Source organism: Plutella xylostella, chromosome 24 (genome assembly GCF_932276165.1).
Source record: "Plutella xylostella chromosome 24, ilPluXylo3.1, whole genome shotgun sequence".
NCBI lineage: Eukaryota > Metazoa > Arthropoda > Insecta > Lepidoptera > Plutellidae > Plutella > Plutella xylostella.
The window spans coordinates 4,222,500-4,235,378 of NC_064004.1; the positions used below are offsets into that span (position 1 = coordinate 4,222,500).

The window sequence follows — 12,879 nt, forward strand, 5'->3', positions numbered from 1 at the left end:
ATAATAATATAATGGTGTGACTCAAAAAAGTGTTTATTGTTTTTACTGTTAAAGGTTATTTACCTTTAGGTATTTTTTATCTATTTTCAACGTCCAGAAGTTATTTTTAAATACACTATGCTTAAATTAAGAATAAAAATAAGTAAGCAATTACCTACTTGTTAATTATGAGGACTTTGGGACCCTTTAATTTTCGAAACTAAGCCGTTTTTGAAATTTCTAAAGGGAGCAAAATACTCCACCTTGTTGTCTCATAACTTCTTCATTTATAATTTTTAGACGCGTAGGTAAGTATAAATTAATTTTATCGCTAAAAATATCTCTCAGATTCAATTAAGTTCAGATCAAGAGTTACAAGTTACTATATTTTTTTATTGCACTAGTAGGTAATATTTACGCTGAGTTACAGAAAGGGACTTTAAATGTATGGCTGCCTTGCTTTGACAGTATACGGTCAGAAAGAGACCGACATAGATTTAATGCCGACTTAGCTTAATGTTCCTTTCTGCAACTTAGCGTTAAAACTTAAAATAGACATAAATTCACAAAATATCAATGTGTTCAATCGAGTTTAAATCCCTTCTGTTCTAATTGTTTGATCCTGCCGGGCACCTGCACGGCGGGTAGATCCACGCTGTTGGCGCGGCGGCGGCCATCTTGTATATCAACAGCTGTCAAACGCGCTTCCGGCGGAAGTAGCGGCAAGTTCGGGAGGGTGCGTTTGCGTGTTAACTCTGACGTGCGGGTCCCGCCTGTTGGGAAATTTTGAGGTTAGGGTATAGGTTTTGTGTAGGTATAGAATAAATATTAGTTAGTTACTGTGCTTATCTGAATAATCGCTTTTAATCACTTTCTTATATTTTTATTGGTCAATTTTCAAAATTTATAATGTATAGTTACCTACATTCTGGTAACTAGGTACAGTTAATGCTAAAAGCGTTTTCTATGCCAAACAACTATTGAAGTTGAAATTAGGAAGGAAAATTTTAAAATATTACTGAAACACTCATTTGAGTTGCCGCAATGTTGAAATCGCTTTTAATGTTGAAAATTCAATGTATCAAAGTTCAGTAAGTAATATTTTGTCTATTCCAATATCAAACGTGGTAAGGAAAGTTTCCTATTCTATTTTAGGATAATGGCTACTAGTTAGTTAATATTCTATGTCTATGTAAGTGGGTAGGTAGGTACAGTATGGGCCATAGAAACCTGACCCCTCAGAGTGACAATGACTAAGAGTCAGCTTTCTATCGGCTTTCAACTAAATACACACAATTAAAAAAAATATGTAACAAGTACTTACACTAATTAAAAAACAAGCGGTTAGCACATTCCGAAAGTAGAAAAAATATATTTAAAAGGTGTGTTTGACGATTAGTAAAAAGAAAGCACATTATTATTTTTTACTCACACAGCTAATTTTCTCTTATTGCGTGTTTAGTTTCTGTATTAGATGCTCAAACAGCCGGACTGTCATTTTCTATGTTAGTAGAGTCTTGACAGAAGAGAAGAGTGTCGCCATCTATAATAGAGTTTGCAAAAGAAAAACAAATTCAATCTCAACATGCCACAATTTACATAGCTTACGAAAACGTGTTGTAAAGTGCAAGTATTTTTAGAGTGTGTATGTAGGTACAATTCAGTTCACGTATGTTGACCACTTTATAGCGTTATTTTAAGGTCCCTTAGAGGTGCGAGGTGATGGATAAAGACAAAGCGATGCCAATGGTGTGCGTTATGATGCTGTTTAGGGTTTTAATTTGGTCATCTTACGTGAATTGTACTGTACTGAATAAGTTATTGGCTATTTATAAATTGTCCAAAACACTTTTATCATAGCCATGTGCCACGTTCTGTGTGTCTTAGAAGGAGTAGAAAATCGTCTAGGTATACTCTAGCAAATTAGGTATTTGTTTCCCTAAATTATTCCCATCTTCGAAAGAATGTTCACAAGAAATACATAATCATACCATTAAATAAATAAATAATCGTCCAATCGATTCTTAGTAAGTATGTAGGAATAATTTCATCCGTTGTGACGTCACAGAAGAACAAACAAACAGACAGACACGTTTGCAAATTGGTATCATTTTGATACATTAATATTACCCATTGAATGTCACCGCGTCAAGTACTGGTTTAGGTCAATGAAGTCCGCGACGACCTGTTAGCCCTGCCTGTTGGTAAACCCATTTTTTATCTCATTGGTAAAAGTACTAGATATACGAGCGGTGGTAGCTCAGTCGGGTGAGCGCCCGCTTCTCAATCAAGAGATGCGGGTTCGAATCCCGGCGCTGACATGTACCAATGAGTTCTTTTCTGAATTTAAGTACAACGTATACCATCGCTCTTACGGTGAAGGAAAACATCGTGAGGAAACCTGCATATCTAGATTTAGCACATCAATCTAGATATGTGAACCCACCAACCCGCATTGGACCAGCGTGGTGGGAAATGGTCCAAGCTTAGGAAGGCAGTTTAGACCTTGGGGATATGCACAAAGGTTCCATTCGAGAGAGCCAGGTGCAGGTACTTACACCCCCACAGAGAATAGACTAGAATAGAATAGTACTAGATATACCTATCTATTCCAGGATGTAAGTACCTACATAAAGATACAGGTACAGCGTGTCATGTGCAGTAAAACACAAAGCTAAGTGCAAAATGGAGTCCAGCAGACACACCGAAAGCATGGTACAATGTATGTATTCACATTTTTCCAGTGCCTAAGTCAATCCAGTCGAAAGCTATTGGTATGACATTGCAATTTTGATTTTATTTTTCATCTTTTTATCTTCAGCACAATATCTATACCTACTACTGTACCCCACACATTGGCAATCTACAATTCAACATCATAGTTTTTGTCATAATTTATACGGATTTCACAGTAGTTTGACAGATAAGTGATGCTATAAGGATAATTTATTGTGCCAATGTGCGGTCGCGATGGTGCGGTAGTTGTTGCTAAGCATTACACCATTAAGTCCTCAAAAATACTCTCTCCAAACGTCTTTACCTTTCCTCCTCGGTGGATTCTGCAGCGCGTCAGCGGGTGTGGAGGTCTTCGTCAACGATGTCTCGTCGATGTGAGGTGCGTTCTCGCAGCCGTCTGCCCGCGTTCTTGCACCCAGCTTTGGTGCACTGGAATGATCACAATGTTGTTTATTCTTGGTATGTAAGAGTTGAGTTAGTCTGTGAAGATAAAGTTCTAAACGCTGTCTAAAGTGCGTCCTGTCGGTGATAAAGTATTTTATTATGTAGTCTGAGCCTATCTGAAACCTAGTTAAACATTGTGAGATATGGCGTTTCGACTTTCTCCGTGTTCGGCATCATAAAGGTCACAGTGACAGTTAAATAAAGTCCATTTTTCTCTCCACCTTTAATTTGCAAGGTGCGGGTGCCTATATAAATAGAGTGAGTCGCCCGCGCGCCTCAGTTGGTTTTTGATTTTTGAAGTGAACACTTCGGCAAAATGGCTCAATGTAGCCACGGTTCTCGTCGGCTTCGCTCCGACGGGGAAAAATATAATATTGAATTTGCGGAGTCCTCGCTGCCGGGAGCTGTAGCGTGATGCGGACCAGGCGGCGCGGGGCCTGCCGGCTGCTGCGCACGCAGCCATTGCTGAGGATTTCGCAACGAAGGTTTGAGTTGATAAGCCGTGAGTAAAATGCTATTATTTAATGCTTTTAAAAGCTCAGCCACTGGTCATAATGCTCCGGCGCTTGGGGTTTTTATCCCACGCAGTAGGGTCCGATTCAATAGTCGTGGTGATGATTGATCACATATTCCGGTCCTACTAGTGGCGCTTGAGCTAGATACTTACATTAATGACCGCTTTAAGTAAAGCATATGTTAATTTTATACAGGAAAAAATAATAAAAATATATTTTTGTACCCTCAATTTCTAATATTTTTAGAAAACAGTTGATAAAAAGTTTGCTATTACAATAATGCACTTGATTATAGCTTATGTAAGGCTTTACAAACAGGAGCTTTCCAGGACCGTCATAGGATTTTTTACAGGAAGCACGTGGCTCCGAGTTTCAGTATGTTGGGAGATTGTGGCATGTGCGGCGAGTAATGTGATCCGCCGGTACCTACCCGCTGAGGGTAGGCAGGCCGATTCGGTGAAATTGAAGTTTCGTGTAACCTGCACCCGGCCCTGTGCTCCTGCGCTGGCCGCCGTCTTGTGGCACCTGCATCGCAGTGTACATCCGGCCCTGCGCTCCTGCCCTGGCCACCGGTTCGTGCCACCTGCATCGCAGCATACACCCGGCCCTGTGCTCCTGCGCTGGCCGCCGTCTCGTGCCACCTGCATCGCAGCGTACACCCGGTCCTGGCCCTGGCCACCGGTTTGTGGTACCTGCATCGCTGCATAGACCCAGCCATGCACTCCTGCCCTGGCGGCTGTACACCCGGTCCTGGCCCTGGCCACCGTTTTGTGCCACCTGCATCGCAGCGTACACCCGGTCCTGGCCCTGGCCACCGGTTTGTGCTACCTGCATCGCTGCATAGACCCAGCCATGCACTCCTGCCCTGGCGGCTGTGTTGTCCCACCTGCATCGCTGCGCACACCTGGCACTCCTGTTCTGGTTGCCAGATCCAAACGCCCCCTGTCTGGGAAGAGATTTTATGCTCAGCGGAACCGCCTGCACTATTGCTAGCACGGTCATCATCATCATCAACCATCATTATGAGTGACTTATTTAGAAGGTATCGAGTAACGTGCGCTATTCATCAGTGATTTTGGCATATGCAGACGAACGTTTACGGCCAAGGTTGGTCATGTTAGCCATACAAGGGCACACCAAGGAAGCCTGAGTAACCACCTGCAGTCGCCGTAGCCGCATCGGCACGGATGACGACAAATCGGGTAACGTGCACCGCTTCTAAAAGTGTTATAGCACTTCAATTTGATGCCTCCGCTGAGGTAGGGTGTTCTATTAAAGCAGCTTTCTTCTGAACTGCCCAAAGTGACCTGTAGACTGCTCCTGGGGATAGTTGTGCAATCATTTTTTTATTTCGATGTCTCTGCTGAAGAAACTGTCTAATGCAGCTTTTGTTCTAAACTGCCTTAAGATCATTGAACTGCTCATGGGAATGGTTACGCACGGTAAGTACAGGAGCGTTACTCTATACTGATGAGAAACGAATGAACGAGAGTTGTCGTGCAATCGGCACGTTTAATACATACAAACAGATAGAGCGGCTCAGGCTGCAGTGCACTGAAAGTTCGTTTTTCGTCATATTATAAAGTGACCCCCCCAGACACTATCTTAAGTGTCATGACACATCGGCAGATTCCAGCTTTGAGTCTTTTCTTTTCTCGGCTGTGAGCAAAGTGAATCCCACCGGCGAGTGTTCAACCTAAAAGCACTGAGCTAATTCCTGATTTCGTGAAAGTCGCTGTTGCTATACCATACCGCTTCACAAGTTACCGAATTTATTATGATCCTACTGTCGGGTGATCATGATCGGAGTGTCATCGCGGTTTCTGAGTGGCACCATATTAGCTGTCTTCCTTATGTCCCAGTGGATTGTGAGTGTGTATCCGAGCTCTTTGTTGAAAAATGCGTGAACCTCCTACGCAGCAGCTGTCTACTAGTTGTGTATCGAATAAATCGAGTAACGGTGCTCTTGCACGAGACGACTACCTTTTGGTAAAATTATAACTTCCACTATTCTGGGAACATGCATATACCTACTGTGTACTGTGTATCACATCACGTGTAGCCGCAGCCCTACTCAACGTACGGGGCTAGATAATAAACAATGGCAGTCGTCATTAAATTTCTATGAATTTCGAAGGTCGTCATTTGGAGCACAATCCAAAGGGTGAAAGTACCTTTTCATGCCTAGACGGCTTCTCTAATGAAAATGTATTTTTAATTCGATTCTGGCGCAAACGTTTCATAACTATTTTTCAACACTGTATCTGCTGAAACTACTTAGACTGACTGGTTAAGATGCAGACGTGCCGTTTTCACAATTCCATTTTGAGTAATCCTCAACTGTTTTATGGATCTTTCAGTTAGTTACGTAACTAGTGACCAAGTAAAAAATTACTTGTGTCATGCTCGTACTCGCATCTCATTTAGGAGCTCTCTGGCCTCTAGCTGAAGGCTAAAACTGGTATATGTATCTACTAAGCTAGTACAGAGTTATAACCGGGCAGCGGTGACATGGTAGCTGCTTGATTTATTAGAGTTTGCTGAAAACTTTCTAAATAAGTAATAATTATTAGTCATAATATTAACTCTTCGCAGTTCTTTCAGAATGCAATACCAGGTCGCTGAAGTAGGTAACCTTCCTTAGCTGGACAACAACAAGCCTTTTTGTTTTAAAGAGTGTCACAGTTATTCGCCGTCCCACTGTCATATCGATGACCAAGGACTTTTTCTTGGGTATAGCTAACTACCTAAGTTTACCTATAGATAGCTGCAAGCTATCTGCTGTTGGCGAACTGTCAGTTCTGATTGATAAGTCAGGCTCGAGGTGGCTCGTCCAACTGTCCATGTTCCCGCCACCATGATTGTTGCTTCCACAGATTAGAGAGTCTATGTTGGCTGTCGTTGCATCAGGTCTGATCAGGTACAACTAACATCTTTACGTACCATCTTTATTTAATCGAGCGATTTTATTTTGTTTTATCTAGGTTGACTTAATGGTTTCAAAATCGAACCTACAACAATGTAAGTAGGTCCTACCTACGTACCTTTGAAGTTGCAACAAGGCGAAGCCTTAAGGTTTTGGCCGAGACCTGCCCTTAGTGTTGACGAACATACCTAAAGGTGACCTTGTTAATGTTTTTCATATGAAGTACTGAACATTTTACTTATCCTGGTGACGTGACTGATCATTTACTTACCCAGCTAAGACATGTTAGCCGGGTTTCATTTATCAACTATTACAATTGTTATTGTTGTGTTAATCAATCTTTATTAATTGATGTCATCTACCAAGGAATGCTGCCAGAGCTCATAATATTCACACATGATGATACAGAATGATAGTAGCCCACAAAATCGGTGCAAAGGCTTATAAAATAACTTTCCTTCCTAGTAGGACTGCACAGGAACTCGTTAACCGCCGAGTTAGTTAGAATACAAAATTAGACTGTGTGTTACTTGTCAATCTAGAATATGAATATAGTGACCTGCATCATGTTTTGAAAAACTGCATACTTAGTTATCCGCCAGTGTCACAGCCTTCATCTAATCTTTTCCAGTAGCTGATGAGGCTGAGATATTTAGTAAAATTATCTTCCCTTCAAGCACCACTCCTCGTTCCAAGGACTAGATGCCGCGCCAGGTGTTGCAGGCCGTGTCGTCGTACAGGGCTGACTGAGCAGGTCCTCGAGGCTCCAGGGTCGGCTGCTGCATTTCTGAGGTCAGTCCAGAATTACATACCCTAGTCAGCATGTGCTGACCTGAGCCCCAGCGGCCTGGATCGATATTCTACATTTTACAGCTTTTAAATATTGTTGCAAAGTATTTCACTGGTTCCATCCATTCGGCTAGTGTATGTTAAAAATATTGCCTTGACAATAACAAGATTTTGATCAATAATTACTTATAAGTATTGCTTTCGAAGAGGCACTGTGTGTATCCATATGTATAAATACCTACCTATATGTATAGGTACATACCTTCCATAACTTTCTGACAAGTCAGGAATAATAAGGAAGTACTTAAGTCTTATGTATACTTATACCTTTTTTTTTAGTATATCTATTACCTAGAAATCTATGCATTATAAATTTATAGATTCAAATATTTATCTACTGATACACTCATCAGTAGCTTATGGGTCACAGTTGGTTTTCTCTCCACCATGCGATAATAAACACATCTCACAATGTTTAACTAGGTTTCAGATAGGCTCAGACTACATAATAGACGCATTTTTCCTGAAATAAAAATGACATATTATGTATCTAGCCTATCTGAAACCTAGTCATTTCTGCATGGTGATATTACAACTGAGGCGCGCGGGCGACTCACTCTATTTATATAGGAACCCGCACCTTGCAAATTAAAGGTGGAGAGAAAAATGGACTTTATTTAACTGTCACTGTGACCCTTATGATGCCGAACACGGAGAAAGTCGAAACGCCATATCTCACAATGTTTAACTAGGTTTCAGATAGGCTAGATACATAATATGTCATTTTTATTTCAGGAAAAATGCGTCTATTATTAGGGGACATTGCAACACTGGGATACTTAGCCGAAAGGGGGTGACTCAGGGGGACATTTGGAAAATCGCGAGAACAATTCTGGCTGCTTATGCATTGTTCACTTGACATTTGCGCTATGGTTTGTTGCCGTACCTCTGCTCCATAAGCAGCTTGGTGAGCCTGGCGACTTCGGCGCGCAGGTGCACGAGCTCCTTCTCTCTGGCCTTCGCTTCTACTTCCGCCTTCCGCTCGCGCTCCATGAGCTTGGCTCGCATGTCGTCGAAACTGGGGGGAAATTGGGGTTTGCTTAGGAGGATCACAGGTTGAGAGAGGTCTCTAGAGAGTCTAGAGACCCTAAGGCCTCAAATTTCATAACTTTCAGTTTTTGGCAGCTGCAAACTTAACTTTGTCTAATCCTGTCGTGCGTTTCCACTTTATATCATTGCATGAGGTCTCTGGGTCTCGAGAGATTTAAATAATAGTTTCTTGAGTCAGTCACAGCGCTGTATTGCAGTTACTCAAATTATGCTAGATTTTAATTTCTCAGCTTTTTAAAAAAAAAAAAAAAAACACGCACTCACGCCTTGTACTACTGTACTCCCTTGCGGGGTAGGCAGAGGTGCATTGCTGCACACACTTTTCGCCAGAGTGTTATGTTAGTCCCAATGTAATAGGGGGCGGGCCTATTGCCATTTTACGGGCACATCCAAGACCCGAGAACAAATATCTGTGTTTAAACAAATATCTGCCCCAGCCGGGAATCGAACCCGGGACCATCGGCTCAGTAGTCAGGTCACTAACCACTACGCCATTCGGTAGCTGTTTAACTGATGATCTGAAATTCTTTTGTCTTTATTTTATATTAGGTTCTTTTTCTTAAATTCGTGCATAGTTGCAGCAGAGTTTTTTTTTACAAAAAGGGCTCTTACTGTTACTGAATTTAAATAAGATCTCAAAAATGGAACAAGGCATAAAAAGAAAAAAAAAAACTGTCCTTACAGTTTCCTCAAACACGCGCACTTCCTGGTCAAATGCTCGATCTGGTCCATGGAGGCTCGCTCCACCTGCTTGATGCGGCCCTGGTCTTCCGAGCGCCGCTCCCGAAGGTCCTTCTCTCGAGCCAGCGCCTCTCTGCGGCCGGTTAGTGACGGTTTGTGGATGAGGAGCGGGGAATCAGTTTTGTTGTGCATTGATATTTTTGTGTGTTGGTTTGTCTCTGGTTTTGGTGAGTGGTGGACAGTGTTGCGATCTTAGAAGTTTTGGGCTAGCTCTAGTTTTAACTTCTCTGGAGGGGTCTTTGGATGTGTACGTACATAGGTATTGTGTAGAATTTAGTGTTTGAAATAAGAGAGCAATGCTTTGATATTTTTATTTATTTTGTGTCATTTATAAAGTAGCTAAGTATTTCTTTCATCTGTCTAAAATGGTAGGTATAAAGTATCAAATTCACACAGTAAGTATAAAAAGTACAAAAGAGATTGAGATTACTATGAATAATAAAAAGTAGATATATGAAAACACAATAGTGAATGAATACCTAGATAGAATATGCAAAAAGTAAAAGCAATCGTAAGACAAGAATACACAGGGCATTGATAGAATGCCAAATTAAGTATTAAATGAAATAAAAGCATGTACCTAATTCAAGACATAAATACAAAACAGTAAATAGGTATACTTACTACCTACTCACATAACACAAAGAATCGTGTCGATCAAATATCGAAGAGTTTTTTTCTTCTGTCAGCAAAGAATGACTTTATCAACTTATTTATGACTGCCTTCCAAGTGATCTATTCTAAAATCTACCTATTTACCTAATTATGAAATGAACCCAATAAATAATGTGACTTTACAATGCCAATGAATGAACCATGATAGTGGCATGTTTATGTATAGTGATTCCCTAATGAATAACCTAATTTCAGTCCAATTTGGCTACTAAAATGAACTAAAATGGGAGTGGGCGGGACACTTGGCTCGTCGGGAGGACGGAAGGTGGACAAAGGCGGTCACAGAATGGTGGCCTAGAGACGGACGAAGAGCGGTTGGCAGACCACCTGCTAGATGGTCCGATGACATCTGCAAGGTTGCAGGGAAGCAGTGGATCAGAGCGGCACAGGACCGGAAGAATTGGCGTACAAATAAGGAGGCCTATACCCAACAGTGGGCGATAGAAGGCTGATGATGATGATGATGATGATGATGAGTCCAATTTGGCAGTCTTTAAATTCCTTTATCTTTGGTCAAATAATTTCAACAAATTTGGTTACTAATTATAATTTTTTCTTAGTATTTTTTTTTAGTTGCGTATACGCAGTGTGAGCAGGAACGCTAGAGCGAGAAGGCAGGCGGAGAGAGCGAGACGGGGCGATCCGGTGATGGCCCACACTGCCGATGACAGCAGCACGCACCAACTGCCAACCAACCACAAAGGTGGTGAGGCAAATATTCATTTAATTTTCACAACACGAAATTATTCATGAACTTTTATAGACATTAAAATCAAAAACTCGTGCTGACTAACCCACTCAAATCTTTCAAAAATATTAGCATTTCTTTCGTGCTTTTGCTTTAGCTACTCGTTATGTATAAAATTTGATATGGGGTTGTCACTAAGCGTAAAATACTGCCTGTTGGACTGACCAAAATGTAAAACTATTTGATGGTAAAATGAGAATGTACAATGATGAATGGATACGTCTGATTTGTGTATGTTAACGACCGTTAGTTAAGAAATGAAAGTTAGAAACAACTTGAAAATATGGTTTTTCATGCACTACGTAAATATTATAAAATTTAATATTCTACTATAGAGGTATATGGACTAACAATGTTACTACTACCATTATTCTGGGTACTGATACCATGCATATCACTATGCAAATGTAAGTACGAAACACAAACATAAACAAATACATCATCTAAATATGTACATATTACACTACACCCTGTCATATATTAAAAAACTAAAACATACCTGAGTTCTTGTTCCGTGACCGCTAACGTTCTTCCAACCGCGTCTGCTTTATTAGCGAGCTGGTTATAATCTGTGTCTTTAGACTGTATCTGTGCCTTCAACTCTGGAAATAAGATATGAAAATAGCCGACGTCAATATCCAGTTCTATCAATATATAGGACCACTCAGTAGATCTATACTCTTTATGAATGTTTGTCTTACCTGCGAGTTCTTCCAGTAACTCTTTCTCTCTTTTGACTCTATCTTCTTCTCCTTCTTGTCTGCATTCGGCTTTCATTCGTGCCAAGCAGTTCTCTTTGTCTGACATAAATCTTTCCCATTGATCATCTGTAATTATTGAATGTTGTTTTTGTAATATATCCGGGGATATTAATTTTAAATTTAAACCGACATTCAGCAAAAAATATATTCTCTTACCCATTTCCTGTCTATGCTGTTCCTTTAATTTGTTAATGATATCGTTTTTCTCTGCAATGAGTTTCATTCGTGTTGTTTCGAGCAGTTTTTTGGCTTCTTCCTGGGCTGTTGCTGCTTCCTCCTCTACGGCTTCCACTTTCGCAGACCATTCTTCAATTAGACGTTCTATAAGAAGATACACATATTAAAGGAACGCTTATTGCAGTGGATTTGAGCAATATACTGTATTTCATCTGATTTAAATACTTAAACAATATTTACTACAGGAAAAAGAAAACTTCAAGCCACAGTCCACTGCAAAACATGGGTCTTATCCAAGATTGCAGTGCTATTGGGCCATAATCTACACGCTTGGCAGTCACAATCATTTAACATCCCAGACCCGGGAGCAAACATCTGCCTCGGCCGGGACCTATACTGCACAGTAGTAATAGACACTTTAACTACTGCGTCTACCGATTTTCATCACAGCATTTAGTGATTCTTCTTGAGATGAGTCTTCTCACCTTTCTCCTTCTCAAACTTCTCGTTGGCTTTGTCCATGTTGTTAGCGTACGTGATGTCAGCTTTGTCCAGCATGTGCCTGAGCTGCATCAGCTCCCAGTCAGCCTTGCTGTGTGCTTCGGCGATGTCGCTCTCGAATTGAGCCGTTTTTGTTGCCAGCAACTCTTTTAAGTTTTCGAACTGTAAAAAACATTTGAGAAATTAGGAGTATTTAAAAATTTTTTTTAGCTTTTATCAATTGAGATTTAAAGATGGTATTTTATTTCGGCCTGATCGGAACATATTATCTTCCCGAGTTCGGTATACATGTAAGGCGTCTCTTTATAACTAAATGAACCATAAAAACATGACATACCCTCGTCGTGACCTCCCGAAGTTTCCTGTCAGCATTCTTAGCGTCTTTCTCCGCATCAGCCCGCAACTGCGCCAGGGCGGTCCTGGTCCTGTCAGCATGAGCGCGCTCCATGGCGGCGCGGGAGGACGCGGCGGCTGCTGTCTGTTCCGCCTTGAATGTCTCCAGGTTCTTGCTGTGCTGCTGTTCCAGACGGGCTATGGCCTGGAATGGAATGACAAAGGTTTAGACGGAAGAATTTTAAAATCTGTTTTTGCAGTTCATCGTAGATCACTGGTATCATCAATTTGCCCTTGATAAAATTGTACCAATAGTCTAGTTATACAGATGCAAAAGTAGTAAGAAAGATGGTGACTCAGGAGGGGCTTAATTTGAACAGCCTTTAATCTACAAAATTCCCTCTTTCTGCTTACTATACCACCTAGAACCTGTGCAATAATTAT

General features: G+C 41.0%; 1 protein-coding gene across 1 annotated transcript in view; it reads right to left on the reverse strand.

Annotated features, from left to right (window-relative positions):
* Positions 1-21: 21 nt before the first annotated feature.
* The window catches only part of LOC105392603 (paramyosin), a 43,708-nt gene continuing 30,850 nt past the window's right edge, over positions 22-12,879 (reverse strand). The window contains exons 8-16 of the mRNA XM_048629808.1: positions 12,440-12,640; positions 12,087-12,264; positions 11,581-11,745; positions 11,365-11,490; positions 11,163-11,265; positions 9,182-9,313; positions 8,336-8,467; positions 3,020-3,144; positions 22-752 (exon numbers count right to left, since the gene is read on the reverse strand). Coding sequence (XP_048485765.1) covers positions 562-752; positions 3,020-3,144; positions 8,336-8,467; positions 9,182-9,313; positions 11,163-11,265; positions 11,365-11,490; positions 11,581-11,745; positions 12,087-12,264; positions 12,440-12,640 — 1,353 coding nt within the window. The 3' untranslated portion in view covers positions 22-561. The remainder of the gene's footprint in view (positions 753-3,019; positions 3,145-8,335; positions 8,468-9,181; positions 9,314-11,162; positions 11,266-11,364; positions 11,491-11,580; positions 11,746-12,086; positions 12,265-12,439; positions 12,641-12,879) is intronic.